Here is a 17,004-nt window from a genome sequence, read left to right on the forward strand (position 1 = left end):
AGATTCATCTGCAGAGCGTCTCTCCCAGCTTGGGCCAAATTCACATAAACTTCCCAAGGACTAATGATTGCAGGAGAATCTCTGCATAAAGAGCTACACATATGGAACATTTATCCAGCCATCTCCCTAGCAGTTCCTGCACTTTAGTATCCTCTACTTCGAAGCAGGAATAAATCCTGCATCTGAACTTGTCTTTGTTTTCACCTGTGATAAGCAAATATAATTAGATCTATTGCAGCAGTGGGTTGAGAACTTAAAGGCAGGTTTTATCTTGTTCTTTAGTCCTATGATGCCAAACACAATGGAGCCCTGGGGCTTTTAGATGCTACCAATTCCACCAGATCAAAATAGAATTAATAAAATGAATGACTTGTCTGTTGGCTCCGTGCACAGCTCTTCCTGGGGACCCAGTACACCAGTGCAGAGGAAGTCCTAATGCTGCCTAAATCAGCACTGGCACAATGGAGGAAACCTCTGGCTCTACAGGTACAGCCTTTTGGTGAACCACTTAGCTGCATTTCAGATCCAGATCTGAAACACAAGGGAAGATTTCATAAGCACTGTGAAAAGATTAAAGGGGTGCAGAAGAGATTAGAAATTAGGGAGTGATAAAAGCTAGTTTTCTAGCTAGCTCTAAGGGATAGACGGAGGTTATTTATCCTGTCACCAAGACTATCAGTAGTAGGGCTGTGAAAAGCTTCGGATCACTATTCGGATTCAGAGATGATTTGGATGATTTGGAGGCTGAATCTATTAATCCAAATTGAATCACTGGAAGTTTTAGGCTTTCCGAATCGATTCGGAGCTTCCAAATCGATTCAGAGAAGATTCGGTGATTCGGCCATAGGGTACAATGGGATATCAATGAAATATCTATAACTTTGTTTTCTCTTGGATGATTCAGATGAAATGTGCAAGTATGGTAGCTTCTGCTGAGAGCATGATGTGTGCCAAGTTTCAAGGTGATAGGTGCAGGGAATTCTGGGGAAATTCCCCTCAAAGTCCTGAAAGCAAAACTCATGTCACGTGTGTGTTAAGCCACAGGGGGGTGAAACCTGCAGGGCTGGCAGCTCTTGATGAGGCCACAAAGCCTGCCACGTTTCAAGGAGATCAGTGCAGGGTTTTTGGGGCAACTGTACCCCAAATTCTTGAAAGCAAAACTCCTGTCACATCTATGTGTTACAACACAGGGGGGTCAAAACTGCAGGGGTGGTAGCTCTTGCTGAGGCCACAAAGCCTGCCAAGTTTCAAGGAGATTGGTGTAGGAGTTTGGGGGGAAACTGCCCCTCAAGGTGCTGAAAGGCAAAACTTGTGACACAGATGACCCTGTGTTCCCTCAAACATCTCAATTGATCTTCTTGAGACTTGGCAGGCTTCATGCTCTCAGCAGAGGCTACCACTCCTGCAAGTTTAATCCAAATCAGACAAAAATCAACAAAATTATAGCTATTTCATTATACCCTATGGCCAAATCTCTGAATCGGCTCCGAACCTTTGGAACCGACTCAGCTGAATCGAAGCAGAAAACCGATTCAGAGCTCCAAACCGAATCACTGGCATCCAAATCAGCTGAATCCAAACCTGAATCAAATAGTTCCTTATTCGCACAGCCCTAGTCAGTAGACTGAGCCAGTGAGATGTCCCTATTTCCAGAAGGTAAGAGTATGTGGATGTTTCTTGCTGTCTGCAATAATGACTGCCAGCTGCTAGCCAATATGAATAAACATTTAAAATATTAAATAACCTCATCCAATTCCCAAGGTAATTCAATTACTGCACTGTGATTGTTACAAGCTGCTTCTACAATGATTAACTGACACCGTCTCTGGGGTGTCATCTATGGCTATTTGGTGTCATGCACTTTCATCTAAGGGAATATCTATGTTCCCTTCTTCCTCCTGTGGCTTTTAATTGCTGGTGTCAAGATGGTGATTGGGGAAAACACTAAATTAAGAGTCCATTATATGAATGCATCTGAGGCTGTTGCAGTAGGTTATGCCTCCCACTCCCACTCTATTTTTTCCTTACTTGGAAGGCTTTATACTCTAGCCTACTGACAATGTACAAAGAATATCTGTCTGAGGGCAATACGCATAGACTTCTGGCAGATGTGGGAAATGGCTGCTTGGGGAGGCTTTTAAGAAGTCAGCTGTGCAGAGTTATGCTATAAAATAAGTCCTAAAAAGTTTCTCTGCAGTGGAGAGCATATTATTAGATTGAAAAGGGGTGCTTTGCATTTAGTATGCTTTATTTGAAGGTTTGCAATACCCATGCTTAAGCCATTTGTGGTTACCCATGACGTGGATCCAATGAAGAGCACCTTGAACATCATTGTAGAATATGACTATAATGCAGGTTGGTGTGCCTGAACCAGCCAGGGCCCGATATGCCTTTCCTCTTCATCCTGTACAAGGGCAAAGCATAGTGGAGAATTGGATCTCATTCTTGTGTGGAGCTTGTCAGAGGGAAGTGTAGATGGGAAAGCAGAAAACCAGGACAGCAGCTCATGAGAACTGCTGTGATGGAGCCATACAGTCCACCTCAAGGGAATAGTCTGAGTTCAGTCAAAGAAGCACAAGTAGCTGCAATCTTAGCTTCATCCATAATATAGTCTCCACCTCTGACATCCTACTGCAAAGGCTGTGTCATGAAAAATGCAGATGGTGTTGTTCTATGTTAAGTGAAAGCACCAAACATTGATCGCTAGGAAGGAAATGGATACTACTACTAATGCTACTACTATAGATACAGATTAGAAATGGAAGCTCTATTGATGGGCACTAAGTATTGAAATATTTTAAAAAGATACACCTACATGTTTTAGGACATCATCAAACTTGTCCAAGCCTCATAGGGCTATGAGAACAGGGACAGTGGTTAAAAGAGACAAGTCTCTTGGCCCAGTAACTCCACCCAAAGCCCATATTTTCCAACAAGACACTTTTTATTAAGACATTATGTAAACTGTAATCACTTTTAAAGTTATAATGCTGTGTTCTACTGTCACACCGGGCGCTAGTCCTGTATGTTTGTTGAAATGTATGTCTTCTCAGTTGTGTACCTAGGACAAATCTGGGAGGAAGGTAGGAAGGCCCTAATATGCAGGTGTGCTGTTATCCCGGTTTGGGGCTTGAAGGACTTACAGGAAGAAAGGCTTGTAACGGGGCCCTAACAGGGTCTGAATGTACAATGAGCGAAGATTGCTGAGTTATCTGAACAGGTCACCATGTGATGGGGTGAGCTTGTGATTCCCTCACTTCCTCCAGGTTTAATACTGGGGGATGAGCCCATCAAATATTTGGAGATTAGGCTAAAAGAGAGTAAAGTTTCCATGGAAAGCAGAATATCTCCTGGATACAAACAAACAAACAAAAAATCATCCAGTCCTCAATCAGCAGCCAGGATCTCCTCCTGTGTGGCTGGACCTCCTACATATCACAGATGATAGATTTTTTTCCCTTTGCCTAGCTACCCCTTCCTGAGCCCAAAACCTGGGACCTGACTACAGCACATCTTGCAGAAAGACCTCTGGTCTTTAAAAAGGAATACATCCTTTCCTTTGGTTTATTCCAGGGTGTATTACCCTTCCTACTTCTTGTTTTAATTGTATCATATCTGATTTGAATTCATTTGGCTTCCACTTCCAGCCATTGGATTTTGTTCTGCCTTTCTCCATTAGATTGAAGAAGCTTTTAGTCCGTTATTTCCTGCCTATCATGGTACTTAGGCCCTAATGAAATCACTTCTTCATCTCCTTTCTGATAAGCTAAGAAAACTGGGCTCTTAAAGTCTGTCCCTGTAAATCCTTTTCTTTCCCAGCCCTCCATTCCCTTTTTTTTTTGTTCTCTGCTGCACCCTCTGCTGAGCAGCCCCCCCCCCCCCCCCCCCCAGGTCCCCAGACCAATTTTTCAAAACTGCCTTCAAACAGAACTGGCTGCAGTATTGTCACATTGATGATCCCAGTAGAAATCCAGCCAGGAGTGACCTTGTGGAGAAACTGAAGCTAAATCCCTGCCCTATGGATCTCAAAGGGGTTGGGGCTGAGCGTAAAGGAGTCCCTAGAGGAAGGTTAGTCCTGGGGTAACAGCACATCTGCATTCTAGGACTTTGCTACCTTCCTCTCATATTTGTCTTCTCAGTTGTGTACCTAGGATATACATCAACAGAGCTGGGCAATAAGCTAGGACCATTGGCCCAGCACGGCACTAGGCGGACATGTCCAGATGTACAATCTCACATCTTCCTCACCGGGGGAAAGCGTCCAGATAAGAACAAGGCAGAGCCTCATTGTCCTGCTTCCCTCATCAGGCTGTGAGATGCTTCCAGGGGTGACTCTCACTGGGCTCGCTGACACCCGGGGTCCCTCTTTCTGACCAGAATGAAACCCTGACTCCCAGAGCTCCGTTTCTTGTTCACTTCTCTCAAAAAAAGGCAGTTTCACTTTTGACTTCATTAATTGTGGTCTGACTGGTTCCATTTCTCCTGCCAGGGCAATAGGAAGGGGCTGACCTTGCCCTAAGTTTTACTTCTAAGCAGTGTCGCTTTGGAGAACCAGCAGCCATGCAAGCTCAGTGGTCTGCCTGGGCCTTGCTCCCTTCACAGGCATCAGGAAATTCCCCTTCAACTGCAGTGGGTGCCTGACCACTAACTGAAGGGAATCTGAAGGTCGGGACAGGCTTGGAAGTCCCCGGCAGCCACCCACCAGGGTGGGGTGGAGATTTGCTGGAACATCCCTACGAGCAGAGATGAGAACAAGCAGCATAGCAGCTTGGAGCAGTCAGCACTTAATTTTTCCTAATCCATGCACTGCATTACTACAGCAGGAATACGTATTTCTCCCATCAGTAGCGTCTGAGGGCCTTGTCACATGATTTGATGGAGGATGTCTGACATTCTCCTGTATCGGTACTTTGCCATGTAACTCAACTGTGCAGGGTGGGGAGATACTGTGGCTTTGACTTACAGTTCAGTCCAAGCACGGCAGCTATATAACAGTTGTAAGCACCTAATTAATGTCACAGTGCCATACCCCTCCCACAAACCTCAGACAGGAATGAATAACTTGACTCAGTGCTAGGTTTGAAGTGGGAAAATCTGGATAAGTGCAGTGGGAAAATCTGAATAAGCTGCTACATCTCCCATTGGTGAGAAGAGTATGGGCCAGTCACTTTTTCCTCCCACGCTTTGCTTGCTGATGGCGAGGGTTCAGCCTGGCTGTGCCTGGGCACATGTTGGTATAGATGGCCTCTTGATGGGCGGGCGGATGCTTTGCTGTGGAAGGTGAAGCCTGAAATGAAGATACCATGGGTCAGAAGAGCTATGATAAGGAGAAGGAAGATTGCAGGAGTGATTACATGCCACTATGGGGTCTGGGTTACTGTATAAAGGGTGTTGGGGGAGGCTCTTTCAGAGGGAAGAGTTCATCCAGGCAGTAGAGAAACTCCTCTTCCCTCCATACCTGGGAGAGGTTCGCACAAGGGTAAGCTGTGCCCTCCAGCAGCACCTACTGATGCTCTTCCTACCTGACTCATCCCTTGCAAGTTTTCGTAGTCATTCTCAGGAAGGGACAGGCTAGATGTAGGCGGCATGTTCATGTACATGTCTGACTGGGCAGGATCAGCTTCATGCTTCTGAAATGGATGTGTAGCATTCAGAATAAATGGTCAGCTCTAAAGGACCTGTCTCAGAGGCTAAGTACAGACATTCAAAAATCCTGAGCCCGAATCGATTTAATCTTTTCAGGTTAATCTAACCTGTGTAGATTGAACTGAGAAGCAAGTGAGTAGACATCCACTTCTGATTCCGAAAATGCAGCCCCATGCCTGCAGTGGCTCGGGCCAGAAGCTGGGGGTGCTAAAGCAGCCCTCCCATCCCTTCGGCAGCAGCCCAAGGCTGGAAGGAACCTGATCCAGGTGGTGGGTGGGCATGGCCAGGCCCTTGCAGACTGCTGAGTATGACTGGGGAGGCAAAGTGAGGGCCGGCTCAGGGCTGGCATTTGGCCATGCCCCCCATTTCCACTGCTCGAGCAGCAAGTGGGAGGGAAAAGCCTGACAGGCTGCTGCGCCACTGCCAGGCAGACTTCAACTGGGGTCCCATGCTGGGGAGAGAAGGGAAGGAGGGAGGATTAAACCCTGCTTCCCCACCTCACCCTACTGGCTCTGGCTGGGGCATGGCCATGCTCCCTGCTCTCCTCTCCGGCTGGGAGAGAGGGAGAAAGTCCTGGCAGGGGCTGCCCCCTCCCCCACTCAAGTGAGGAGTGGGGTGGGGAAAGGGATAGAAGTGCGGCAGCCCCCCCCCCCCCCCCGCCAGCCCACATGCAGACTTGGGCTGGGTCCCATGGGCCACATAGGGGGTTTAAACCTCGCTCCTTCCCCTCTGCCTGAGCCTGCTGGCCCACGTCCCTGCTCCCTCCACTCCAGTGGAGGAAACATCTGGCAGGAGCTGCTCCACCTCACCATGCACATCTGGCTGTGTCCCCAGCCAGGTTTCCCACCTCCATCCCCTTGTTGGTCAGCCCGCACTGCTCAGCCTAGAGAGCAGCAGGGCAGAGCCAGCCCTGCTTTGCTGGAGCAAAAAGCCCAGCCCAGCCCAGCCCAGGGCTGCAAAGCATCCTGGGGTGCTGGGGGACTGTGATTTAACTTGAACCAGGAAGGGGTCTGGGACCAAAGTTCCATAAACCAGTTTGACCTAAATCAGTTAAGTCTGATACTACATTCAACCTGGTTTATCTTAAACCAGTTTTGGCCATTTTGAAACTGGTTTATGAGCACTGAACTCCTGTTCTGTTACAAGTTTAAACCAGTCTATGTGTAACTTCTGTCCCTAGCCAGAGTGTCCCTTTGGGGAGCCAGAGGCACTATGTTGTGGGCAGCGGCTCTTCCTATAGCTACTACAGGTCTCATCTATGCTAAAATGGCCACTGCACAAGCCTGGAGAAGGACCTCTATTTTTACACACACACACCCCCCGTCAGTTAATTGGCACTACTGGGGCCTTCAGTACAAAAAAAGCATGACCCTCTATTACACTCCTTCAAGTGGGTGCAACCACCACTACCACCAGCTAACTATTGATATGTGCCAGCTCTTGGAGGGAGATAGATGCCTCTACTAGTGTGGCTCAAAGGTCCCAAATGTGCAGCATCTGCTTTTAGACCCATCCAAGGACTCATTTCAGGTAAATGGTACCGGTGGGTCCCCTTTACAGTTTAGCAATGGTGAAATTTTCTATGCTCAGGAGCCATTGGCAAGTTTCCATTCCTTTCTAACAGTTCCTGTACTGAGCTTGTCACTGTCCTATCTAAGAACTGTACTGAGTGTGTCTCTTACCAATTTACAGAGATAGAAGTTCTTGTTCTGTGGTTGCAATGTTTTCTTAAGATCTGGAAGAATTGTAAATAGGCAATGTATCAAACAGAAATAAAGGTACTTTTGTTTGTGTCTGAAGTCTTGTGAGGCCCCCCCTCACAGCATCCCTCTGAGTCTCACAATGAAATACTGCAATAAGTCTTCTCCTCCCCACTCCCCGGTAGTTCCCAACCATCCAAGCCATCTGCCTGGCTTAAGATATTAGACAAAATTTTAAGATCTGACCTGAAGAAGGACACTTTTGGGGCCTGAAAGCTTGTCTAACATCTCTCTCAAACTACAGAGTTGGTCCAATAAAATATATCACCAAAGAAAACCTTGTTTCTCACATTTTCCTGGGCCACCATATCTCCAGCACTCCAACTCTACTACAGCATGGCTTAAAATAGGCACTTGTGCCATGCTTGTGATTGAGATGTGGGTCTAGATGCCCTCTGGGGATCTGACCACTTAAATAACCACCCAGCGCCTTGGGTGGACTTTCCTGTCTGGGTTGAGTGGTCCCATTCCAGGTATCTAAGCTGCCTAGGTCAGATGTGTCTATGCATGCTACTGTTACCCTTTGACAGTGTAGATATTCAATCCACTTTCTTTCAGTTGTGTTGGTGACTTGGGTTAATGAGGAATTTAGGAAGGAAGAATATAATGGCTCATTCACCGATCAGGAAATGCTTACCTTTTTTCTTCTTCCACGATACTCTTACAAGTCCTACCACAATGAGGATGATCACAAAGAGAACCAGCAGGATGGATGGTGTCATGATGTGGAGGACTGGGTCTATGGTACTAGGAGAGGGAGGACAGAGTGTTAATGTCTACTCTTATCTGCAATGTTAACACTGGGTGGGTGTGGGTGTGCATGTGCGCGTGCCCCAACATTAGGCATTTCACAGGAAGATTCAGGAAACCTCCTATGGGACATCCTGTAGAATAAGTTGCTCACAGGAAAGTCTTTTCTCTAAATCTGTTAGTGACCAATTTTACACCTTGAAGCCCTTAAACATTATTTGTGCCCCAGCCAGCATAACATGGCTTCATATTGATCTTGCTCCTCATCTCAAATTGCCAGTGTTGGGTTAGTATTAGCCAACACCCTTCATTTTATAAACAGGAGACACCAAGGCCTGTGTGCTGCCCCAAGCAGAGGGCATGACACAGCTGGGATGAATGCTTTGGTCTCCTAATGGAGCTACAGGAGTTCAGCATTGACTTGAATTCTGCAAAGAAGAGTCAGGAGTAAGAGCAGCAGAGTTATACAGACATGGGGGCAAATGTCTGTGGGATGAGTCTGTTGACCGAAACATAGTCTCTGCCAGTTATATCATTCCATCAAAACCCTTCACAAGTCTAATAGCAATGGGACATACTGATCCTCATAGCTGACATTTTCAACAGAATTGCCATGAAGCTTTTATAGGTGAAGTATATCTTGGTTAAGTGCTTAGATTAACAAGCCAGGCCCTTGAGCTGACCAAGGATAAAAGTCTCTGCCTGTTAAAGCCTTGCACTGTATCTCTCGCTTGCAAGTAGTGATATTTCTGACTAAAGTAGTCATCTTGCAGCGCTTAGCCCCTTCCTGGGCTGAGACCTATAAACCACTTCCTCTGAAATGTAAAAAACAGTGCCAAATTGACCTCTGTCTGAAAAGCCAGAGGTGATTCGGTCTGGCACTTTCCCTAAATACAATCAGAAAAACAGAAATGACAAGACAGGAAGACCCACCATGCTGCAGGTCAGAACTACAGTGCTGGGCTGGTCTTTTTGCTTACTAGTGCAGTTAGTACTATTGGAAGAGCGCTTTAGAGTAAGCAAGTACAGCAGGAGAACTGCCTGGCCCTGGCTGAAGTCAACATATGTCTATATTTCAGCTTACAAACCCAACTAAATCCCAGCAAATTTCATTTTACAAATCCAGCAAAAATCCACTTGTGCAGTTCATTTTCTGAAGCCTTCTTTGCACAGAGTCCTGTGAGTTGAATGAAGTGCCTCTCATTTTAAGATCAAGTGTTTCAGCAGAACCGATTCTTTGTCTCAAGAATCCTGTGTGCTGCTGGGGCTTGATGCGAGGCCTCCAGCCTTGAGGATGGCAACTGTGTAATGTGTGTTTGGCCTCCCAGTGCAGTCAAAAGCCTGATCCTACCAGAGAGGTTGGTGAGATGCAACCTCCACAGCACTGTCTAGTATGAGACCGGGTGCTCTCACCTTGCATTAACGGCCTCTCCCATGGCCCATGTGAAATCTGGAATGGTGGAAACATCAACATCTGCTGTCTCTTCCTTTCCGGATGTTGTTGAGGTGGCGATGTCAGGGGGTGGGGAAGTGGGGACAGCTGCAAACAGAAGCAGGCTGAGCTGTGTTAACAACATGCTGTTTAGGTGGCAAAGTTCACTGATTTCCTATTCTACCAGATGGCATCTGCCTGAACTCCTTGGGACACACTACTCCATAAGGAATCAGGACTCCTGACACTAACCTGTCACACCTTCATACCCTTGCCCTGTATATCCATGCAACAAGCCAGGTAAGGGGTGTACTTAGCAAGATACCTTTTCTGAAGGGTCCAGCAACAGACATGCAAGACAAAACTGTATTCTTCCCATAAGAGACAATTATAGATGTTCCTAGCCCCATGGGGTGCTACTTTCTAACTGTTATCAGTTAGTGACTGCCTCTTTGCTCTGAAGCCCTTGGACATAATTTTTATCCTACTGTGCCTAGTTGGTTTAATTATTCATAAGAGGGATGAATTCCAATAAGCCCTTGACTTAGTATATTGTGGTAGTGTCTAATGGGTTAATCAGCCTTTTAACTATTCATTGCCTTTTAAAATTAACCATCTCCTATCTCCTGAATATATGGTAATACTTTTCACTTCTTTCTCTTTTCTGCTGGTGTCTGGAATACTTATTGTTATGATCCATTGTGCAGTCACTGCTCAAAGGATTGAGCTAGAAATGGGAAACCAGAGAGGTCTTAGTACAATGGAAATGGATTTAAGTGGGGAGCAGGCTCCTGTAGAAATGGGAAAACAGAAGCAAAGCCATTGGAAAAGATGGACACCGATCAGTCTGGGGATTTGTGTTCTCTGCCACTTTAAATTAAATACCTAGCAGAGACCTTGGTGATATGTCATCTGTTTTCTGCCTCTCCCTTCTCACTGGATGGCTGAAGCAATTTCAAATGTATTGTCATGGCATAGGGTCCTGCGGGATGGCCGTGATCTCCCTAAGGCCCCTTCCTGTGCCAAGCTGGCCCAAAGGGCACCCTCACATTCTCTCCTGCCACGTCTTTGGTGTTCAAATATATCAGGGAAGCTGCCTTTTACATCCTCTTGGACACGGTTGCTGTACTATCTGACCCCATGGACTCCTGGACCCCTTGTAGGTCCTGTTCTGCAAATGGGTGCTTCAGGGCACCCTAGCCTTATGGGCTATGTGTGGCTCCAACCACCCCTTTGCCATGCCCCAAGCCTCGCTGATGGGATAGACATTGGTCTGTCCAGGCCCCATTATAATTCGGCCCCCTTGTCCTCTCTGGGCCCCACGTGGCCCTATCTACCTCTGCACCCTCTCTAGTGCTCGGGCTCTCTGTGGCCCTGGTCTCACTCAGCACCTTCTCTGGGGCTTCTCAGTAAAGCTGCCCCCTCCTCTAAGGCATTGAATGTTTGGAAAATGGAGCACTGTGGCAGGGCACTGTTGGTGCCTGCCACCTTAAGGGCTGAGCCAACCAGGCAGCAGGTGATTGATTGCAGTGGCCATTTTAGATCCCTGGCTGCCTATATAAACAGGGTAGTTCACTGTTGTCAGGCCAGGCAGTAACATTGCCTGGCTATTAGGCTGAATACAACTTCCTAGAGGTAAGGGCAGGACCTGTAGGGGATGGTTTGAAGGCTCCTGGTCCTAGGCATGACCTAAAACTGCACCCTGCCAGGAGTGGGTGGCCTGGTGGGGCTCTCGGTGGTGCAGGAGCCCCCAGGAAATGCCAGGCCAGTTATCACCCTGGTGAAAGGCAGGTAGGGGTGCCTTAACCCCAGCCCTCACCTTCAGGTGGGTCATTTACCATCAGAGCAGGGTAGGCCAGGTAAGCTTCAGGAAGCGCCTGAACCAGGAATGGGGGACCCCGATCCCTAAGTGCAGGCAGGAGGTGTAAACCTAACCAAGGGACTCGACTGGTCAATGCTGGGACCAGGACTGGAAGGGTCAAAAGGGCCAAGGGCCCACCATAAGGGACGCCCATGATAAGCAAAGAAGCTTGGGGTCCTGACTGGCCTGAGACGGGGCCAGGGTTTATGGAGCCAAAGGTCCCATGAGTGGGGCTACAGCTAATGGGCAAAGGGGTCAGTTGAGCCAACTGCCTGAGATGCCATCTGCAAAGCTTGAGTTGTGGTGTAGGGGTGGAATGGAGCCATGGATAGCCCCACCCCACCCCAATATCAGGGTGTAATTTGGGCAGCCTCCCGCCTTAATTAACAACATAATTAATTACAACAAGGCATGGCATGACAAGGTGGGTGGCATGACCAGAAGCAGATGGGAAACTAGCTCTGTGGTTAGTCAGGGGTCCTCTCTTTGCCACAAACACTGAGACTAAAGTTATGAAACTCCTAAAGCTAACTCTTTTCATGGGCACCCAAAAGACTGCTCAGAATCCTAGTTACATGAGACTTCCTGCATGGGGTTTTTTTTTATTACTTTTGCAAGTGAGTGGATTTTAAAATTATTCAACTGGCTCATTCTCTTAGGCCTCAGGTAAAATATTCTTGATTTCAAGCAGGGATTTTGCTTTAGAAAGGGCAGGCAGTTGGGAAGCCAAGATGTGGACTAATGTGATGCTGTACCTAGAATCAACTCCCTGCTTTACATGACGCACCTAAGAAATCAGCTGGAGTTCCTCGGGGCTGTGGGAGGAGATCCATAAAGCACTTGTTGCGGAGTCATTTTTGGCTAAGTCCTCTCCATCTGGGCCTTAGTCAAACCACAGCAAGAACCACTCAGAATTTACCTGGGAGAATGAACACTCGAACAAGGAACATGAGATCAATTCCAAATTTCTCTATTCCACACCAGTAAGTGTCATCATCCTCCTCTCGAAGGTCCTTCATGGTCACTGTGAATATGCACAGAGTATGATTGTCTCTGATGCAGAGTCTCTCCTGTCTTACTTCCTCCTCAGACCCTGTAGTCTGAATGTCCACAGAGCATAGTTTCCAGTTGTCTCCCCTGCACCAGTACTTCTTGTAACTTCGATAATCTTTGCTGTACTGACAAGACACAAGAACTGATCCACCCACGGTCCCGTTCACCTTCTGAGGTTCAGTCAGAGCCCAACATCCTGCAAAGAAGAGAGCCACTTTCATGCTAAAAGAGAATGGGAACTGGAGATGCACAGTTCAGAGCTAGTCCATAATCCCTTCCTTTCTTCTGTAGATAGTCCTGTGTGTAAGGAGACCTGTGAGTAAACAACCCCTTGATGCAAGGGGCCCTCACCACAGGGCTATCAAGCCACATTGACTCTTACTGGCTCTGATCTGGATCTAAATTCTTTTCTGCAAAGTGGAACAGCTTCAGCAGGAGAAGCTGAGAGGATGCTTGTCCCAGGATCACCTAGGCTAGGGACAGACGTATCACATAAACCATTTTAAGTGATCAGAAACTAGTTTAAACCTATAACAGAACATAAGTTCAGTGCACATAAACCAGTTTCAAAATGGCTGAAACTGGTTTTAGATTAATCTGGTTGAATATAGTAGCAGACTTAAACTGGTTTGACCCAAATCAGTTATGCAATGCAATGGAACTAAGACCCCTTCCTGGTTTAAGTTAAATCAGAGTCCTCCAGCATCCAAGATGCTTTGCAGCTGTGGGCTGGGCTGGGCTGGGCTGGGCTGGGCTGGGCTGGGCTGGGCTGGGCTGGGCTGTCTGCTCCAGAGAACAGGCTGGCCCTGCCCCCTCCTCCCTAACCAGAGCATTGAGGGAGACTGCAGGCACAACAGGGTCTGCCTGGCTTCCCTCACTGCTCAAGCAGAGATTCCCCCATCTCTCCCTCCCATCTCCCACAGCAGACTCCAGTCCCATGGACCCTAGGCATGTGGTATGCTAGCTAATGTTAAGAGGTGTCTGGGTGTGTGTATCTCTAATTTCACTGGAACAGGACAAAGGCAAACAAACCAGTGTCTGCTTAGGTCTTTTTGGAGCTAATCAACAGGTCAGCTAGCAATGTGCCTCCTTGGAAAAAGCTGTTTAAGAAGAGCTTGAACTAATGAGAGAGGCTTTTGTTTTGCTGATGGGCTGATAAACATTGTCGTTTTATCAGCCTCTCCTTCTGGCTTGCAGCCCTGTCAGGTTTGCAGACAGGGAGAGGGAGATTGAAAAGCTCAGTACAGTAAAAAACTCTGTTATCCAGGATTTTACTAACCAGAATACCCTATTAACTGGAAGTTCTGGTCAGCCAGCCAGATGCAAAGGAGGGTGGGGTTCACATTCAGTGGCCATCGCTGCCACCCACCACCCTGTGCTGCCACCGCTCTGTATGCTGTGGCCACCATCACCCCCACTCAGCATGTGGCTACCATCACCCCCCCCCAACTCCATGTCTGGCCACTGGCAGTACAATTATTAACTGGATAACCAGAATTTTAAGATAACCAGCACCCCGCCCCCCGCCCTTACCCTACTCATGACAGGTAACAGCTTTTTTACTGAATCTTCAACAGATGCAAGCGCTGTACCCCTCCCTCCTAGGAAGTGGTTCTTTGCTGGAAATGCTTTTGGTTAAAATTGGACATGTGCCCACACTTACTAAGGGTGTTATCAACACAGAATCAAAAAAATTTTGAATTCTGAGCTGCTGATGAAGCAAACTCTGCTCTCACATTTTTAGCCGCTGAAACCTACAAGTTGCTCTCTATTTACTTTATGGGGGAGGAGACAGCAGTTTGAAAGGAACTTCCATTTTTATCAGTTCCTTCAAGGAAGAAATGGCTGAGCTATTTCTTCCAGCATTACTTCTGTCCTGTGTGAAAGTTGCAGAATTTTATTCAAAGGTGCCTGTGCATGTAACATGCGGGTTGGGGGGGGGAGGGGAGGGGAGGGGAGGGGGTAAATAACACTGCCTGGGTCCATCTCCTCCACCTCTGTACCCACAACGCAGGAACGGCGTTAGTGAAATGACACTGTATAAACCACATTACCCAAAACAACAGTGATGCCTTACTGTCTATCTTTTTCATGCACAATGCTACAAAGGTGAAAAAATCACACAAACACAGGTTCCAGTAACTGTGAAACCTAAATAGATGGGACAAGTCCCCATGTATTTGTGTGTGTGCACTAATTCTCCAGCGGGATAAGGTGATTCCCTTTAAGGTTAAGACAGGGAAGTTGCCTATAGAGAGTTGCTAAACTTCTTAGAGGGAATATATTGCATTTCTGCACATTGCACTTGAAAACTTTCAACCCCACATGAATTTGCCCCAGAGTGCTAGCCGGGGGCTGGGGTCTGGCAATACTCTGGCCCCATGAGCAGTGGGTGGGGGAGGGAGGGAGCTTGAGACAGTGCAGGCAGGGTGGGGGTTTAAACCTCTCCCTAATCGGAGTGTCCTGCTGGGACCTGGTCATGCCCCCCCCCCCCCCCCCCCCCCCCCCCAGCATTGTGGAAGGAAAGGGAGGGCTACTCTAGCACCTCTAGGCTTCTAGCCTGAGCCATTGCAGGCATGTGACTGCATTTCTGGAATGAAAAGGGAACATCTATCCACCTCCAAATCTGCTCAAACTTTGCAGGTTAGGCTAACCTGCAAAGATTGAATCAATTCAGGCTCAGGCTTTTTTGAATGCCTGTCCCTAGCCCTATAGTCTACTGGGTATGGCTTCCTCCTGGCAGGTGGGCAAGTTGGTTTTGAGGGCATTGTGACTACTGTGCTGTTGAATGAATGTGACTGCTGCTCTGTTTCAGGTGGACCCTGAGGCACATCTGAGAATGCAGAAGTGAAACTTCAGGGGTGAAAGCTTATGCACTGATGGAGTCAGGGGTGGACAGAGGACAAAATCCTGAGTTTAGATGGAGCTGAGGTGCCAAAGTCCCTCTTGGAGCATCACCGTCCATTTTGTGGACTCAGTTCCCTGTGATATACCAAACCCTGCCTATCTTGCAGGGGTGTTCACAAGGAAAAATACATGGCATGTGAGGCAAGCTATTACAATGGAGATATACAAGTGTCATAGTTGGTAATGTTACAGTTCTGTTATAGCCAACATGGTTTAGGAATTATGTGAGAGCAAGGATTTTTTCGGGGTGCTGCCTTTTATTGAACTAACTGCATGGCTGGAATAAAGTTAGCCAAGCATTCAAGTGCCATGCATTCTTCATTAGGTCTGAGGAAGGAAGCGAATGATGAGTATGTAAAGAGACAATGGAAAGCCAACATGGGCATTGTATTGGGAAGGGTGCAGACAGAATCCTGTCTTTTTGAAATCCTACCTTTTTAAAGCTGCTGTTAAAATCCCTTGTTACATAACTAACAGACCATTATGTAATGCAGGAGACTGGGCAGGATGGACCTATGGTCTGTCTAGTAAATGGCACCATTGACTGGATGCACTGGAGAGAGAAGTATCATCTACCTCCTGCTGGACACTTCCCAGCTAGCATGTAGTAGAAAAGCATGGTGCGGTCATGGGACTCTTGAAAAACCAATTCCCAGAATGAAGTTTGAAAGAGGAGAGACCCAGCCTACAATAAGGCCCGAGAGATTAAATATGTTAATGGAAAAAATTCTTCCAGCCCCATGAGAAGCAGGCAAGGGAAAAGGACTCCGAGCTGTGCAGGCTGAAATTGTTCAAGGGTTAGCGGGGAAACTATTTTCACATCCCACAGACTCTAGTAAATCTTCCCAATTGTCACAACCTGCTGCAGTAGTCCAGTGTCTCAGCCTGGAGGCAGAACTCTCTCCAGGTCAATAGGGACTTCTGCTGGAAGGATTTAAACCTGGACGCTTTCTCCCAGTGTCAAACCTAAGTTTCCCTTGATAGGGAAACTGAAATCAGAAGCACTTTGTCACTGCAGCTCCTATTCCCTAACACAAGCCTTTGGTCTATTTCCATTAATAATAAAAGTAAAATATTCTCACCTGGGAAAAGAATCCACACCCACACAAGGAAAATCCTCACCATCCTGCTTTGTTTCTCAGGCTGCAGATTACAGCAGTGTTTCCAAAACCCTGCATTCTCTGTGCCCCAGCCAGAGCTGCTGGGACCCCGTCTGCCTTCCAAGTGCTGGCAGGAAACTCTGAAACTGAGACGTATTTAATTTCAGTTTTCTGTGCTCTGATGACTTTTTCTTTCTGAGGGGGTGGGAACTGAAATGAGCAATGTGACTCATGCGGTCATTGCTCTCGATAGGTTGCTTCAGCTGCCTTCAAGGGCAAACCAGTTGTGTGTACACTTTTTCACAACCAGATTCTTAACCCTGTGCCCCCATGTTGCTCCCTGAATGGAGCGTCTTGAGGTGTCACACAAAGGATCACCGTTGTCCTATGCCTGAAACCAGATGCAGAGTACGGGGGGATGGGTTTCACTTAATGACCCCCCTGGAAATATCCATCTCTGATATTTGCTCTTTCAGCGTGCTGAGCTGCACGACT

At 47.3% G+C, this 17,004-nt stretch overlaps 1 protein-coding gene across 1 annotated transcript; it reads right to left on the reverse strand.

Annotated features, from left to right (window-relative positions):
* Window positions 1–3,878: 3,878 nt before the first annotated feature.
* LOC102569240 (CMRF35-like molecule 3) lies at window positions 3,879–16,695 on the reverse strand. Its single transcript, XM_006268634.4, has 7 exons — window positions 16,492–16,695; window positions 12,369–12,698; window positions 9,570–9,696; window positions 8,044–8,153; window positions 7,329–7,381; window positions 5,523–5,630; window positions 3,879–5,287 (listed from the first exon to the last, which is right to left on the reverse strand). Exons 1-7 carry the CDS (start codon window positions 16,532–16,534, stop codon window positions 5,165–5,167), a joined length of 894 nt encoding a protein of 297 aa, XP_006268696.4. The 5' UTR covers window positions 16,535–16,695; the 3' UTR covers window positions 3,879–5,164.
* Between the last annotated feature and the right edge of the window lie 309 nt (window positions 16,696–17,004).

This window comes from Alligator mississippiensis, chromosome 8, assembly GCF_030867095.1.
Source record: "Alligator mississippiensis isolate rAllMis1 chromosome 8, rAllMis1, whole genome shotgun sequence".
Classification (NCBI taxonomy): Eukaryota; Metazoa; Chordata; order Crocodylia; family Alligatoridae; genus Alligator; species Alligator mississippiensis.

Coding starts and splice junctions, on each gene's coding strand:
- LOC102569240 (XM_006268634.4), bottom strand. CDS start 16,534: ATGGTGAGGATTTTCCTTGTGTGGGTGTGGATTCTTTTCCCAG. Junction 8,154..9,569: donor GGAGAGGCCGTTAATGCAAG/GTGAGAGCACCC, acceptor TCCCTCTCCTAG/TACCATAGACCCAGTCCTCC. Junction 5,631..7,328: donor ACTTCTATCTCTGTAAATTG/GTAAGAGACACA, acceptor CATCCATTTCAG/AAGCATGAAGCTGATCCTGC.